Raw genomic sequence first — 18,450 nt, 5'->3', positions numbered from 1 at the left:
CCATATGTGTTAAAGGGGTATTAAAGGGGCTTTCAAAAAAACTTTTGGTAATTTTATCATCTAATCAGGCTTTTATGAACACCCTGAACAGTTTTTAATTAGCTTGATTGAATATTTAGATATTTGATGTAAATGTTACCAGGCCCTCCAGGCCCAGGGCCTCTCCCCACACACACCCATTGTAACTTCAAACTTCATTTTAACCATGATAGATTCATTAAAAACACACATTATTTTTTCTGGTGACTCATACTGCACTACCCTCCTAATACGTGAGCAGGCCGTGTTTTTTCGATAACATTTTTCATTTATTTTTAATAATTATTTTTTTGTATTTCATTTTTTCCATTTTTCCAAATAATTATTAAAAATAAATGAAAAAAGTTATCGAAAAAACACGGCCTGCTCACGTATTAGGAAGGTAAAATGAGTCACCAGAAAAAATAATGTGTGTTTTTAATGAATCTATCATGGTTAAAATGGAGTTTGAAGTTACAATGGGTTTGTATGTGGAGAGAAGCCCTACCACTGCTCCCTGTTGAAAGTGGAATATCCCTTTAAAAGCAGAAATGTACCGGTAATTGTCAACGACAAAAACACAATTGTTTGAGTGACAAATAATCGTCATGTAAAATGTCATAATCGTGACAGCCCTAGTGTCAGCAACACTGTAGAGGACTCGTACCACGTCTCCACATATTAATATGAATGTATACTATGTTTATGATCAACATTATTAACTGTAGAGGACTCGTACCACGTCTCCACATATTAATATGAATGTATACTATGTTTATGATCAACATTATTAACTGTAGAGGACTCGTACCACGTCTCCACATATTAATATGAATGTATGCTATGTTTATGATCAATATTATTAACTGTAGAGGACTCGCACCACGTCTCCACATATTAATATGAATGTATGCTATGTTTATGATCAACATTATTAACTGTAGAGGACTCGTACCACGTCTCCACATATTAATGTGAATGTATACTATGTTTATGATCAACATTATTAACTGTAGAGGACTCGTACCACGTCTCCACATATTAATATGAAAGTATACTATGTTTATGATCAACATTATTAACTGTAGAGGACTCTCACCACGTCTCCACATATTAATGTGAATGTATACTGTTTATGATCAACATTATTAACTGTAGAGGACTCGTACCACGTCTCCACATATTAATATGAATGTATACTGTTTATGATCAACATTATTAACTGTAGAGGACTCGTACCACGTCTCCACATATTAATATGAATGTATACTATGTTTATGATCAACATTATTAACTGTAGAGGACTCGTACCACGTCTCCGTGGGGGAACAGCTGATACAGAGGCTCTCTGGTCTTCTCTATCTCCACTGAAACAGTGATTCTGTGTTGCTGTGGCAATGGGTCGTTGTAGAGCGCCACCTGCTGTATCATCTGCACCTGCTCCTCCGCATTACGGCCCTGAGAACATGTACAGTTTGGTTATTATTTAACAAACATCACGTCACATTTTTTTTATTGTTCCAGAAATTAATCCTTGGTCACCCCTACAGTATGTCTCCTATGTTTATTCTTGTGAACAAAAACAGCTTGCACACTGTTCCAGTTTACATCACAGAATTGAATGCAGCCATATTGTGTGATGCTACTATTGTGTGATTCTACCATGGTGAACTTGGCTTCGTCTTGCCCCATTAAGACAGTGTTGTACTGTCTGTTGGCCATGGTACAAATACAGTTCGGTCCGCGGTCTTCTGTCCTCACATCTTTCTTTTCATTCACATTTCACATTATGCTCCATAACACCCAGCTGCAGACTTGAAGCCTCGCGAAAGTTGATTCAGTCATTATGAGGGTGCAGGAAGACTGGGCACTAGTGTTGGGCACCTAAATATTGTGGGCACTTCAATGTTAAGTTGGATCTCTCTAGGTCGTCCTCAGGATGAAATACGCTAATTGCTGTGTGTGGTTCTATTTGGGCTATGTCAATAATTTTGACAAATAATAGCTTGCAGCAACGTAAAAAAAAGAAGGAAAAAAAAACATTTGAATAGCCAAAAGTATAAAAATATTATGGTTAATAAAAAACTAAAAAGAACTAAGTTAGTTCATTTTGGGGAACCATGAACTTTAGTTCAAAATGTAGAATTATGAACTAGGAAATGAACTAGTTCATTTTAGAGGTTTTGAACTTGAACTTGAACTAGTTCGTTTTGAAAGTGAACTTTCCCAACACTGAGTCTATCACTGTAAACCATGTGGTTCTCAACCTTTTTCATATCAAGGTCCATTATTTATTCAGCATTTGAGCCACGGACCACCATTTGATGACATTTAGACTCACTCTAAACTTAGAATATTTCATTATTATCGTTGGATATGATTTTGGCCACAATTCCATCTATGCTGTATTGATGTTGGTACCATAGGAGCAATCTCTCGAGACAGAGTCAATGATGGAGAGAGACAGACCGAGTGGGTGTCGCCCTTTCTTTGATCTGGGTTCCCAGATTGCCATAGGAGAGATAACATTGATCAAAATAACATATTTAAAACATTAATTGTGCAATTTTCTACATTCTCATTCTTGTGCAGACTTCTTGTAAGTAATGCAGATGTTTAACCATAATTTAAAGGACAACTTTGTTTTTTTACAACAAGGGTTCATATTTTAGATTGTAATTAGAGAAAATAAAAAGTGAGCGTTAAAATGTTTTCATTTGCTTCGTTCTATTGTTTTATCGCATTTACCGCGCTAAAATGTGGGGCATGCGTACGCATGGGGGCATGCGTACAAGTGGCTAAATGTGTATTTTTAGACACAATAAGCCAGCAGTTTCTTTATTGCTATTTACAGTAACACTTCTAGCCCCCATAAGTCACATGCAACCATGAAAGGTTGCGTTGTATCTTGGGAATGGGCTTATTCTGTGTAAAATGACATATTTAGCCACTTGTACGCATGCCCCCAAACACTGAAATAAGAATCTCAAAAACAATAGAAAGAAGTAAATGAAATCAATTTAACACTCATCTTTTATATTCTTTAATTACAATCTAAAATATGAACCCTTGTTGTAAAAAACTAAAGTTGTCCTTTAACTCTTGAGAGCGGAAAAATGAAACCAAATGGACCCGTTTTACACTCAAAGAGTTAAAGATCTATAAGGGTCCATTTGGTTGCCAACGTCATTTAGCTGGGGGACCACCTGGAACCCTCTCAAGGACCACTAGTGGTCCCCGTAGGTTGAGAACCACTGCTGTAAACAGTAACAACCGCTCACCTCCCAGTGGATCCATTTGTACTGACTGAGGTCCACCTTGGAGAAATCTGCTGCTGACACATCTGGTAGGTTCCTAGTGGGGGGGAGGGGGGGGGGGGGGGGCAGTTTCAATATCATTTGAATATTTTCAACAACAAAAACATTGCAGATACAAGCTTGTGAGCTTGTAGATCAGCTATTATTTTAATAGCAAAAGTATAAAATACGGTTTAAGTGGTTGAAATCATTGTGACACCGTATTAACCCATTTATGCCTACAATTATTGACTGCTTTAACTATCGAAAAATAGCAAATATACAAGCTCACAGCGCGGCACCGAGTGCTGCGCTGCGAGCTTGTAGATCTGCTATTTTTGAAAAATCGTGAAAATGTGTGCAAATTTTTCAATATATATTTTTCAAAGCGGACTTTTGTAACTCAAATATCTGCTTCTGGGTGGTCCCTGGAACAACATATTTTGAGATGAGAGTCTGTGGCCAAATAACTGTTTTGGGGGTCCTTGACATGAAAAAGTTTGAGAACCACTGATTTAGAAGAAGGATTTAGAAGTCGGGTCAAAGATCGTGTCAAGGATATTCAAAGACTTGCACACATTTTCATTATTTTTCAAAAATAGCAGATCTACAAGCTCGCAGAGCGGCACTCGGTGCCGCGCTGTGAGCTTGTAATCTGCTATTTTTCAATAGTTAAAGCATAAAATAAAGGTTAAAGTGGTTCAAATCTAATGCGACTCGGGCGCGTTCCAGGTATTTGAGAGTTAACTAATTATGCCGAGGTCCCCCTGGAACAATTTACAATTTAGCCATTTTAGCAGACTCTCTTAAACCGGAGTGACTTACAGTAAGCAAGGTAAAATACATGGTAAATCAAATTCATTGAAATAGTAATCTAGGATCATCTTCAACCACTTATCCGGGATCGGGTCACAGGGGTAACAGTTCCAACAGAGATTTCCAGGATAAGTTGATATTTTCAACCAAAAATGCGATTCCATCATTCATTTTCCACCAGACCAAACATGATTATTACAACTCGATGGAATGGAATATAAGAATGCAACACAACACAACAGCAGGACATAAAGAAGCCAAAGTAAAACAAAATAAAAAAATAAGCATGCTACTTTGTATTAATTATTACTGTACAACTGTGGTTTTCAAACTTTTCAGGCCGTGACCCCCCAAACTAATCATATGTGAACTGAAACCCCCACCCTGACAAGCACTTGGACTTGAGGCATTGTATAGTTTTATGGTTGACATTTCATTTTATTTAATTTTACCTTTCATTTTACCTTAAATTGTAACTTTAGAAATGTGAAGATGCCCTGTATACACTTTTACTGTACGTTGGTTTGTTTACTGTTTGTGTGAGAAAACACTGTTGCAGAATCAGATGCACAAATCATCTGGAGGAAAAGAAAAGAAGAAAAAGAAGAAAAAAAACTGGAGGTCTCTACCCACCATTTGAGAACCACTGTGTTAAACCATAAACCGCAAATCAATCAGATAATAAGACACGGGGAGCCTGCTTTTATCATACATTGCCACACCTCATGATCCTTATATTATTTATTATAAAATTATGCTGATTTATTTTCATATTTACCTTTGATCAGTGTTGAATCTGCTGACACATCAATGTTAATGTAATGTCCATTGTGGTGTTATTTATTTAGGCATGCAGTGATCATCAGTTTGATCATTTGACAGCGATGGAATTATGTGGAATTACTCCCACACCACTACAGAGGGACTGTCTGATCCTGCACCTACAATACACAGTCCTACACTGCTATCATCATGGTCAGTCAAGCAAATCCACTCTGTTCGCTAGAGTTTGGGGCAGCTTCCACAGAACGGTTACCAGCATCCAACTGACACAGATATTGTTTTATTACACCAATAGACCCTATCTATTAGTAACTAGCTAGCTATCATATTCACTATAGGAAAGTTCGACAATAGACTCTCCCCCATCATTTACCATAATAGTAGATGTAAAACCTCCTGCTACATTGTTCTCCTGTGGATCATGGACAGTTGTCCAACCCCAGGTTGACCTGTCCGGCCTCGAAAGAGAGCTCTATATGCATGAGCCTCCATTGGCCATACTGACGATGAGAGGACAGGTGGAGGGGTGTTGTCGTTGATACAGATAGCTCAGAGCAGTTAGTTGGATGACAGAAATTGTTCTCTCTTCTCAAGCCATGCAGAGACCTGTCAGCCTGGTGGCGCCTCCTCTAGAACTGCCTCGTGTGTGTGCATTTGAGGAGTCGTGTGTAAAAAAAAATCACAATCACAATGAGCTCTTGGATTTAAGGGTAAAGCCTTAGCCCCTATTACGGTTTACAGCCATCTCAGCCTATCATATGGGATTTGCCGACATGATGACATTGGGTGATGTGGTCTGGTCCCGTTATGGGATTTGTCCTTAGTGCTGGATGCACGTTTCCAGACGTCATTTGAACCTCTGAACTGGATATGAAGGTGTGTCATCATTTAAGACACTGCTCGCCTTTCATTTGGGCAAAGCGGCTCAGTGGTACTCAGTGTAGACAGGAGGTCTGACCAGTTGTTTTGTTTGTGTCGTGGGCAAAGCCTCCTAATAGCAAAAGCAACTCTCTCTACTTAGTTGTGTATCTCAAAGTCCAGAGCCAATAAAACCTTACATTGTCGCACATGGAAACAACGTGTGGCCTTTCAGCAACAGGACTGTCTTTCTGACTCTTTCTCTCCCTCAGTTCTCTGCAGTGGTTGAGCTGTCTCCATTAGACCAACATGAAATCATCATGGGAATGCTCCATACCAGGCTCAAACAGTACTTATACATGGTTTTGTGTGTGTTTTAACTGCCATATGGAGTGCCAGATGGGTGGGGTTTACCACATACATTTGTTGTTAATGCGATTCTTGGGTTCTTTTAGAATCTACCGATCTTTTACAATTCTACTGTGCTATTCTACAGTATTGGTGGCGAATCTCAGTCAAGCAAAAAAAAGTGACTTCCACTTTCCCAAAGTATAATAGTGTCTCTGTTGGGTGGAAACCTCCAAAACTTCACATTTTCAGGATTCAAATTCAAACATGGCAAAAGTAGCAGATCTACAAGCTCCAATCAGAACCTCTCCAATTGGAGACATGTTAATGGTCAAGAAACACTTTTCTGTCAAATGTTCTTAACCAATAAAATGTAAAACATCCCGAGAAATTTAAGGTGCCAACCTTACATTTTTTTGGAAATGATGTGCAGAAAAAGGTAAGAATCATGCATAGTGGCAAATATTCACCGGTGTCGCACTCTGGCGGCACCCGAGAATGTGGAACCTCATCTCGGAGCTGTACAGCGGAGGGACGGGGACAATCCAAATGGGGCTACAGATCTACAAATCTACTTGTAGATTAGCTACTTTTTATGCTTGTGTGTGACACTGTAGTGTGATCAAGTAGAGCATTCATTTACAAAGAAAAAGAAAAATCACACCTAGTGTGAAGTGAGTGGCGTTTCAGTGTTCATTTCATCAAGGGTCTCTTGGTCAATGGGAGCCTGGGCATACAACAAACTTTGAGACGTTTGTGCCTAGATGTAGGCCATATCTAGGCCAGATGTAGGCCACGCTTCAGTTTACTTTAACCCCGGAAACTTTTAACATGTTTTTCCTACCAGTTTGGGAACTGGACAAAGCCAGATATTAGAGCGTAGCTCCTGTGCCAGGAGCACTGATCAAAAACACAACCTATGGACATAAGAGGTTTCTGCCCGACAGCAACAATATCATTTTGTTCAAAACTAAGTCACCCCCAGAGGCACTACAGTGCACCAAAAACTAATCACATTAGTAAAGTACTGTTTGACCCCAGGTCTGATCCCTCCATCCCGTCGGCTGCGGTCTTACATGTCAGAGAGCAGGACGGTGCGCGAGCCGCTGGTGGGACACACCACGCAGCAGGCACAGGGGGTCTCCCCCACCTGCTGCCAGACCACCGCAGAGATGTCCACCCCTCGCCGGGAGAAATCCCCCACTATGAAACTATGGCAAAGACAGGCAGCAGAGAGAGAGAGAAACAACAAAGAGAGAGAGAGAGAGAGAGAGAGAGCAAGATACGAGATTGAAAGAGTGCAAAGAATGCAAAACGAGAGCAAGGAATAGCTTTCTGAGTTCTGGTGAATAAAAGCAGCGCGTGGAGCCATTTGTGTGAGAGATGCCAGTATGATAAGACGTCGTCTCTCGTCGGGTGGAAGCCTCACATGTCCAAAGCTGTTGCTTTTCAGGATTCAAATTAAAAAGGAGCAAAAGTTGCAGATCTATGAGCAAAAGACTTCGCGCCGCGTTTTGAGCTTGCAGATCTGCTACTTTTGATGCTTTTGTGTGACGCTGTAGTGTGATCAAGTAGGGCGTTAATTTATGATAAAATAAAATAAAATACAAATCAGAGCTCACACTCTGAGAGTGTGAGGTGAGCGGTGCTATAACTATTTATGAGTTTAAATTAATTTAGCGCCACGCGAAGCTTGGCCAATGTGACCCTGGCCGTACAACAAACTTTGCACGCTTTGTGCCAAGATGTAGGCCAGATGTAGGCCACGCTTCGGGGCCCGGACATTTTTTTGGGGCCCGAACAAAGCCAGATGTTGGAACTCTTTCCAGGAGAAACCGCTCAAAAACAATACAAGTTAAAATAATATGGAGAATTGGAGATGAGAGGTTCCTGCCCGCGACAGATATCCATGTACCGTAAAACCAGGAATAAATGCTCATTATCATCAAGGGGGAAATGATGATGATGGATATCAGACAGCACTTATCCCAGCTCCAGCCCAGGCAGCAGGTGAAGAAAGAGCAGGTGAAGTAAGAAGTTATCTCTGGGAGACAGAAGTAGAAGAACACCATTTACCTGCTACAAAAGGGACCATGTCTGTTAGTATATGGCTCCACCTAGAGGGCATGGTGGGGACCACCACCACAACACCAGTGGAGCAGAAAAACCAAAGGATCATAGCTGGAGCAACTCAAAGATTTTAAAACATGCATAAAAAAAAGGACACACATTAGCAAGAGTACAAATATGGAACACGTTTTGCACACGTTGCACATCACGCACGCGCACACGCACACACACACACACACACACACACACACACACACACACACACACACACACACACACACCTGTTCATGTGTAGGATAGTACGGCTGCCCGTGGTTGCGTTGCAGATGACGACGGACGCTGGAAAGGAGCACTGAGCGTGCTCAGACAGGAGAGAGATGTCGATGTCGTACTTCTGGAAGTCACTGAGAACAAAGCTACGCCACGAACACACGACGCAAGTTACAACACAGCCACGTCAGACAGACAGATGGAGAGAGACAGACAGACGGAGAGAATGGAACAGCGAGAGATGGAGGAGAAAGTAAAAGACAGAACATCAGAAGACAAGAAAAAAAGACCGTAGCGAGGTAGAAAGTAGTCTCACGTGGCCAGACGGTTGACTCCCACAATGTGCAAATGCTCCCGTCATACAGTCTGGGAGACGGAAGTTCTGATCATGAGAATACGATAAATCGGATGTGACGCACCCGCTCCCTTGGTGCAGTAGCGATAACAAGTCCTACTGGAAGCGTTATGTCTTCTTTCAATATTTGTGGGGGTGGTATTTAGTCTTTCTCTGGTGTTGTTGGTGTTACTTCCATGATGTTTTCAAATGTTTTCTTAACAAGAATATGCCTCTCGAATGACTGTCTGTGCTAGTGTGTTATGTTTCCAGTGGGACTACAGTTCTGTGCTGCAGTCAGTGACTACTTCCGTTACTCGGCTTTCGGGAGCTGTAGTTCCAGACTCTACGTATATAGAATTCGGAGATTGTGGAATAAATGTCTGGCTACGCGAGACTAGGTATAAAGGGGAAGAGACAGAGGAAACACGATTATACATGAAGCGAGGATATAAAATAAGGACGATATCTATCATCAGATCTCCACCGATGATCCTTCAGGACATGTTCAAAACAAAAGAGAACAGGTTGGAGAGAACACTGCGAGACTCAGAAAGGAGTGTCTGCTTGGAGAGAAGCGGAGGCTTGTTAATCAACCCTGGAGTACGTCTGACAAAATAACACAGCTTCCATCATTAGTGTCCAAAGTCGTATCAATATCAAAATCAATAAGAAAATCAATATGCAGACATACTGTTTGTACATCCATCAACCTGTAAGGAAAGGGTTCCCCAAACTGAGCAGTAAGGGTCACCTCAACATTACAGGGAATGTAGGAACCACTGGCAGAAGATGTGTGGATGTAGCAAACTGTCACATGAATTTTCAAATGTGATGTTGAGATCAAATATATGACTATCCTCTGTGGACCTGCAGGACAGAGTCCAGAGAAACAATATATTGTTTATGTTATCTTATCATGGGGAGATCAAAAGGACTGCTGATAATAACAATAATGTGTAGCCTATTGCTGTATTTTTTGGTCTGCCCTCGTAATTGTCTTGGACTCGACTGATTCAAATATCAAAGCATATTATTAGGCCAACCTCTTCCAAAGGAACTGTGAGTTAGTAGTAGGGTTGGGATCCTTTAGGATTTTAATGATTCCACTTCCTTAATGACTAGCTGGGTGTAAGGATATAATAACTGAATCGAAAAATCAATTTTAATTTGCAATGATCTACTATATCGTTTGCAAAAGCAACATATTTACCGTTTTGGCTCGGTATCGAATCATTTTACAATGCAAATAATTGATTGTATGGAAACTAAGTACGTGTGCCTTGTATTTAGCAATTTTAATAGAGAAAATTAATAAGAGGGGTCTAATTACCTTTCCATTCCATATAGCTACTCTTGGTCTAACGATAAATGTGTGTAATCTCTGTGTTCATATCAAGGTGGGTTTGTCCATATGTGTTAAAATATAATGTCCATGTATTTGCTAGATAATCACAGTGTTTATTTCCATATTAATAGATTTTTTACATGTTTTACACAGATTAATTTCTTTGCTAAATAGTTACTATATCACTTCTAAATCATTGAATCGAATCGTATCGCCATGAATGAACCAATATCGTCCACGTATCGCATCGTTAACAATGTATCGTGATGTGTATCGTATCGCTGTTCAAATGTATTGTTACGCCCCTATTATGACGATTCCCTCTTAACGGTTTCCTTTAACGAGTCCTATAGTGGGTTCCAAACGGACCCTTGCGGGTCTGTAACTCTGAGAGTGTACAGATGGAACCAAAAGGACCCGTCTTACTTATTGCTGTTTTAGTAACCTATATTATACTCACTCTGCAACGGGCCCGGGGGCTAGGGACCCCATGAACGCGCACGGAGCCCCGAGAAGCGACAGCACGGTGCAGGAGTTGGACGCGTTCCCACCTCGCTGCCAGCGCTGAGACGAACACCTGCAACAGCAACAAGTCTAGACATGGGATCTTTTACTGAATGAACCACTACAATGGGACATAAACCTGCAACGGGAGAGTGTTTTCAGCTGGTGTTTCAGTCCGAGTGTATCAAAGGGTGTGTTCGGAAATGCGCACCGGGTGTGTGCTCAGTGTAGTGAGTGCCTAAACCTAACCCTAATCCTAATCCTAACCCTAACCTCAGTAAAACTATGCCTAACCCTAACCCTAACCCCTAACCACACCCGGTGCGCATTTCCGAACGCACCCTTTGATACACTCGGACTGAATCACCAGTAGAAAACACTCTCTCCCAACCTGCAACAGCAACAAGCCAGACAGGGGATTTATTACTGAATGAAACACCACAATGGCAGCAGTAACCCTAGTAACCACACCAGGCCAGCTGGGCAATGTTGTAGTAGGCTACACTGAAACTGTTGACATACTGAATGGTATGAAGACTGTTACTTTAAAGGTAGGGCAACTCACGGGTTCCCAAACATTTCAAGCTGTGTGAACCCCGTAAAATAATCATATCTGAACTGGGGACCCCCCACCCTGATAAGCACTTGGAATTGTAGACTCCACAGATAAATAGTGTAAAATAGCCGAATTACTAGCTAATTCTCAACAGTGCGAGGCCTATGTGAGCTTGTAGATCGGCCATTATCACAACATTTGCCACTTTCTTACGTTACGTAGGCCTAATAGTGGAAGATTTGGTCAATTTGGTATTACAATTTTAATAAAAAGTCTTAAAATCTTTAAATTGTAACTTTACAAATAATAAATAAAAGGATAATGTCTTCTGACATAACTATAGACTTTCCCACACAAAAACACTAACGCTCTATTTCAACATTTTGATAGCCATATAATAATGAGGTCTCATCTTGTTTTCCCAACTCAAAACAAAAAGCCGTGCGACAGCGACCTCTAGAGTCACAGTATTCAATGGGTCAACAATTTCGGTATACACCCGTGTTGCTGATTTATCAAGTTTCTCGCTGTCAGTAGCCTTAATGCAGTCAGGTAGTGGTAATAGGCACTAGCACAACAAAGCATCGCGGAGTGGCTTTACCAAGGGCTATGTGCAACTGGAGTGAAGCCATCCGACTTTGCAAAACGGGAGGTGAAGTGAGCCGACGATCAAAGTTCGCTGCGCATCATGTAGTGTAATTACCGTAGGAGCTCGCTGGGGCTGTGACGAAAGCAGGCAATGGTCCTGAAAGATACATAACGTATCTTTTGAGTGTTTTATCAACACAAAGCAGCTCTACGGTTTACCCTATAACTCTATGGGTTTACCCAGAGGAAAGTAACTAATTATTTACTCAAGTACTTTTAATTTACCAGAGTAATTTTTTTCTCAGCTTGTAGATCTGCTATTTTCAAACATTAGTAGGCCTATTTTTACTTTTTCTACTTTTACTTTTATTCCAATACTTTTGTACTTTTACTCAAGTACATTTTGATGTTTTACTTGTAACAGAGTATTTCTATATTGCAGTATTTATACTTTTACTCAAGTAATGAATGTGAGTACCACTGGTTTTACCTCATACTATAATCCAACAATAATAGTAGGCCTAATAATAATAAGGGTAATGATAATAATAATTAATTGGCTAATCATTGACAGCAACTTAAAAAAAAAAAAAAAAAAAATCAGTGACCTCATTTTGATTGAATAGTCATGATATTTGAATATTCATGATATTTGACATCTATCTATCTATCTATCTATCTATCTATCTATCTATCTATCTATCTAACCATTACGGCCAAGACCCTTGCAAATTAATGCTGTCCTTTGCCGCAGCGTGATTCACACTTGCAAGGGAATTCCGTCCTTGTCCCTTTTATGCACATATATGAAGTACCCTGGTGTCATAAATATTAAGCCCAAATCTGGGAATGCCCATATATGGACTTATTGTGTCAATCTCATGTGGTCTATGACATCAGATATCTATGATGTGAGACATCAGTCATCTCCATATTTAGGAAAATATGGCCAGATTTTGGCCAACTTAAACAACCAACCAGGCATTGGCTGTCTGTCTGTCTGTCTGTCTGTCTGTCTGTCTGTCTGTCTGTTCTGTCTGTCTGTCTGTCTGTCTGTCTGTCTGTCTGTCTGTCTGTCTGTCAAAATAAAAAAAGACTCCACAATAGGTTTGTTCACAATTCCAATTGGAATCAACTCACATTATCCAACTGTACATGTGATAACAATTTTTTAAGGTTTTATTGTAGAAAGTGCCTACAGGTAATATAGTAATAATATAGTAATATAGACTTTCTATGGAAAACTTCCTTCATAGGTTTGTTCACCATTCCAATGGGAATCAACTAACAATGTCCCAATATACCTCTGATAATAGTTTTGTAAGGTTTTACAGTGGAAATGTGGAGTAATATAGCTCCAAAGTGGCCTATACAAGTACATATTTTAGACGATTTCTCTAGACTTTGAGCATTAACCAAAAAACTTCCTTCATAGGTTTGTTCACCATTCCAATTGGATTCAACTAACAATGTCCCACTGTACCTCTGAAAATAGTTTTGTAAGGTTTTACAGTAGAAAAGTGGAGAAATATAGCTTCAAAGTGGCCTACAACGCATATATTACTTTGGCTATTTCTCTGGACTTTGAGCTTTAACCAAAAAACTTCCTTCATAGGTTTGTTCACCATTCCAATTTGTATCAACTAACAATGTCCCACTCTACCTCTGATAATAGTTTTGTAAGGTTTTACAGTAGAAATGTGGAGTAATATAGCTCCAAAGTTGCCTACAACGCACATATTTTAGACACTTTCTCTGGACTTTGTGCATTAACCAAAAAACCTCCTTCATAGGTTTGTTCACCAATCCAATGGGACTCAACTAACAATGTCACACTGTACCTCTGATAATAGTTCTGTAAGGTTTTACAGTAGAAAAGTGGAGAAATATAGCTTCAAAGTTGCCTACAACGCACATATTTTAGACACTTTCTCTGGACTTTGTGCATTAACCAAAAAACTTCCTTCATAGGTTTTGTTCACCATTCCAATTGGAATCAACTAACAATGTCCCACTGTACCTCTGATAATAGTTTTGTAAGGTTTTACAGTAGAAAAGTGGAGAAATATAGCTTCAAAGTTGCCTACAACGCACATATTTTAGACACTTTCTCTGGACTTTGTGCATTAACCAAAAAACCTCCTTCATAGGTTTGTTCACCAATCCAATGGGACTCAACTAACAATGTCCCAATGTACCACTGATAATAGTTTTGTAAGGTTTTACAGTAGAAGAGTGGAGAAATATAGCTTCAAAGTGGCCTACAACGCACATATTTTAGACACTTTCTCTGGACTTTGTGCATTAACCAAAAAACATCCTTCATAGGTTTGTTCACCATTCCAATTGGAATCAACTACCAATGTCCCACTGTACCTCTGATAATAGTTTTGAATGGTTTTACAGTGGAAATGTGGAGTAATATAGCTTCAAAGTTGCCTACAACGCACATATTTTAGACACTTTCTCTGGACTTTGTGCATTAACCAAAAAACTTCCTTCATAGGTTTGTTCACCATTCCAATTGGATTCAACTAACAATGTCCCACTGTACCTCTGACAATAGTTTTGTAAGGTTTTACAGTAGAAAAGTGGAGAAATATAGCTTCAAAGTGGCCTACAACGCACATATTTTAGACACTTTCTCTGGACTTTGTGCATTAACCAAAAAACATCCTTCATAGGTTTGTTCACCATTCCAATTGGAATCAACTAACAATGTCCCACTGTACCTCTGATAATAGTTTTGAATGGTTTTACAGTGGAAATGTGGAGTAATATAGCTCCAAAGTTGCCTACAACGCACATATTTTAGACACTTTCTCTGGACTTTGTGCATTAACCAAAAAACTTCCTTCATAGGTTTGTTCACCATTCCAATTGGACTCAACTAACAATGTCACACTGTACCTCTGATAATAGTTCTGTAAGGTTTTACAGTAGAAAAGTGGAGAAATATAGCTTCAAAGTTGCCTACAACGCACATATTTTAGACACTTTCTCTGGACTTTGTGCATTAACCAAAAAACTTCCTTCATAGGTTTTGTTCACCATTCCAATTGGAATCAACTAACAATGTCCCACTGTACCTCTGATAATAGTTTTGTAAGGTTTTACAGTAGAAAAGTGGAGAAATATAGCTTCAAAGTTGCCTACAACGCACATATTTTAGACACTTTCTCTGGACTTTGTGCATTAACCAAAAAACCTCCTTCATAGGTTTGTTCACCAATCCAATGGGACTCAACTAACAATGTCCCAATGTACCACTGATAATAGTTTTGTAAGGTTTTACAGTAGAAGAGTGGAGAAATATAGCTTCAAAGTGGCCTACAACGCACATATTTTAGACACTTTCTCTGGACTTTGTGCATTAACCAAAAAACATCCTTCATAGGTTTGTTCACCATTCCAATTGGAATCAACTACCAATGTCCCACTGTACCTCTGATAATAGTTTTGTAAGGTTTTACCGTAGAAAAGTGGAGAAATATAGCTTCAAAGTTGCCTACAACGCACATATTTTAGACACTTTCTCTGGACTTTGTGCATTAACCAAAACACTTCCTTCATAGGTTTGTTCACCATTCCAATTGGATTCAACTAACAATGTCCCACTGTACCTCTGACAATAGTTTTGTAAGGTTTTACAGTAGAAAAGTGGAGAAATATAGCTTCAAAGTGGCCTACAACGCACATATTTTAGACACTTTCTCTGGACTTTGTGCATTAACCAAAAAACATCCTTCATAGGTTTGTTCACCATTCCAATTTGAATCAACTAACAATGTCCCACTGTACCTCTGATAATAGTTTTGAATGGTTTTACAGTGGAAATGTGGAGTAATATAGCTCCAAAGTTGCCTACAACGCACATATTTTAGACACTTTCTCTGGACTTTGTGCATTAACCAAAAAACTTCCTTCATAGGTTTGTTCACCATTCCAATTGGAATCAACTACCAATGTCCCACTGTACCTCTGATAATAGTTTTGAATGGTTTTACAGTGGAAATGTGGAGTAATATAGCTTCAAAGTTGCCTACAACGCACATATTTTAGACACTTTCTCTGGACTTTGTGCATTAACCAAAAAAACTCCTTCATAGGTTTGTTCACCATTCCAATTGGTATCAACTAACAATGTCCCACTCTACCTCTGATAATAGTTTTGTAAGGTTTTACAGTAGAAATGTGGAGTAATATAGCTCCAAAGTTGCCTACAACGCACATATTTTAGACACTTTCTCTGGACTTTGTGCATTAACCAAAAAACCTCCTTCATAGGTTTGTTCACCAATCCAATGGGACTCAACTAACAATGTCACACTGTACCTCTGATAATAGTTCTGTAAGGTTTTACAGTAGAAAAGTGGAGAAATATAGCTTCAAAGTTGCCTACAACGCACATATTTTAGACACTTTCTCTGGACTTTGTGCATTAACCAAAAAACTTCCTTCATAGGTTTTGTTCGACATTCCAATTGGAATCAACTAACAATGTCCCACTGTACCTCTGATAATAGTTTTGTAAGGTTTTACAGTAGAAAAGTGGAGAAATATAGCTTCAAAGTTGCCTACAACGCACATATTTTAGACACTTTCTCTGGACTTTGTGCATTAACCAAAAAACCTCCTTCATAGGTTTGTTCACCAATCCAATGGGACTCAACTAACAATGTCCCAATGTACCACTGATAATAGTTTTGTAAGGTTTTACAGTAGAAGAGTGGAGAAATATAGCTTCAAAGTGGCCTACAACGCACATATTTTAGACACTTTCTCTGGACTTTGTGCATTAACCAAAAAACATCCTTCATAGGTTTGTTCACCATTCCAATTGGAATCAACTACCAATGTCCCACTGTACCTCTGATAATAGTTTTGAATGGTTTTACAGTGGAAATGTGGAGTAATATAGCTTCAAAGTTGCCTACAACGCACATATTTTAGACACTTTCTCTGGACTTTGTGCATTAACCAAAAAACTTCCTTCATAGGTTTGTTCACCATTCCAATTGGATTCAACTAACAATGTCCCACTGTACCTCTGACAATAGTTTTGTAAGGTTTTACAGTAGAAAAGTGGAGAAATATAGCTTCAAAGTGGCCTACAACGCACATATTTTAGACACTTTCTCTGGACTTTGTGCATTAACCAAAAAACATCCTTCATAGGTTTGTTCACCATTCCAATTGGATTCAACTAACAATGTCACACTGTACCTCTGATAATAGTTTTGTAAGGTTTTACAGTAGAAAAGTGGAGAAATATAGCTTCAAAGTTGCCTACAACGCACATATTTTAGACACTTTCTCTGGACTTTGTGCATTAACCAAAAAACCTCCTTCATAGGTTTGTTCACCAATCCAATGGGACTCAACTAACAATGTCCCAATGTACCACTGATAATAGTTTTGTAAGGTTTTACAGTAGAAGAGTGGAGAAATATAGCTTCAAAGTGGCCTACAACGCACATATTTTAGACACTTTCTCTGGACTTTGTGCATTAACCAAAAAACATCCTTCATAGGTTTGTTCACCATTCCAATTGGAATCAACTACCAATGTCCCACTGTACCTCTGATAATAGTTTTGAATGGTTTTACAGTGGAAATGTGGAGTAATATAGCTTCAAAGTTGCCTACAACGCACATATTTTAGACACTTTCTCTGGACTTTGTGCATTAACCAAAAAACTTCCTTCATAGGTTTGTTCACCATTCCAATTGGTATCAACTAACAATGTCCCACTCTACCTCTGATAATAGTTTTGTAAGGTTTTACCGTAGAAAAGTGGAGAAATATAGCTTCAAAGTTGCCTACAACGCACATATTTTAGACACTTTCTCTGGACTTTGTGCATTAACGAAAAAACTTCCTTCATAGGTTTGTTCACCATTCCAATTGGAATCAACTACCAATGTCCCACTGTACCTCTGATAATAGTTTTGAATGGTTTTACAGTGGAAATGTGGAGTAATATAGCTTCAAAGTTGCCTACAACGCACATATTTTAGACACTTTCTCTGGACTTTGTGCATTAACCAAAAAACTTCCTTCATAGGTTTGTTCACCATTCCAATTGGTATCAACTAACAATGTCCCACTCTACCTCTGATAATAGTTTTGTAAGGTTTTACCGTAGAAAAGTGGAGAAATATAGCTTCAAAGTTGCCTACAACGCACATATTTTAGACACTTTCTCTGGACTTTGTGCATTAACCAAAAAACTTCCTTCATAGGTTTGTTCACCATTCCAATTGGATTCAACTAACAATGTCCCACTGTACCTCTGACAATAGTTTTGTAAGGTTTTACAGTAGAAAAGTGGAGAAATATAGCTTCAAAGTGGCCTACAACGCACATATTTTAGACACTTTCTCTGGACTTTGTGCATTAACCAAAAACATCCTTCATAGGTTTGTTCACCATTCCAATTGGAATCAACTAACAATGTCCCACTGTACCTCTGATAATAGTTTTGTAAGGTTTTACAGTAGAAGAGTGGAGAAATATAGCTTCAAAGTGGCCTACAACGCACATATTTTAGACACTTTCTCTGGACTTTGTGCATTAACCAAAAAACATCCTTCATAGGTTTGTTCACCATTCCAATTGGAATCAACTACCAATGTCCCACTGTACCTCTGATAATAG

At 39.2% G+C, this 18,450-nt stretch overlaps 1 protein-coding gene across 3 annotated transcripts in view; it reads right to left on the bottom strand.

Moving 5' to 3' along the window:
- The window catches only part of khk (ketohexokinase), a 30,887-nt gene that overhangs the window by 5,806 nt on the left and 6,631 nt on the right, over positions 1-18,450 (bottom strand). The window contains exons 2-6 of one of the 3 annotated variants that reach the window (XM_080729891.1): positions 10,602-10,718; positions 8,471-8,605; positions 7,196-7,330; positions 3,300-3,372; positions 1,330-1,476 (exon numbers count right to left, since the gene is read on the bottom strand). In XM_080729891.1, coding sequence (XP_080586017.1) covers positions 1,330-1,476; positions 3,300-3,372; positions 7,196-7,330; positions 8,471-8,605; positions 10,602-10,718 — 607 coding nt within the window. The remainder of the gene's footprint in view (positions 1-1,329; positions 1,477-3,299; positions 3,373-7,195; positions 7,331-8,470; positions 8,606-10,601; positions 10,719-18,450) is intronic. The other 2 variants (XM_080729893.1, XM_080729892.1) reach the window with 2 other exon arrangements.

This window comes from Nannobrachium achirus (assembly GCF_963921795.1).
Source record: "Nannobrachium achirus genome assembly, chromosome: 7".
Lineage (NCBI taxonomy): Eukaryota > Metazoa > Chordata > Actinopteri > Myctophiformes > Myctophidae > Nannobrachium > Nannobrachium achirus.
The sequence above is the reverse complement of the archived record's forward strand: the minus strand, read 5'-3'. Positions and strand labels throughout refer to the sequence as shown.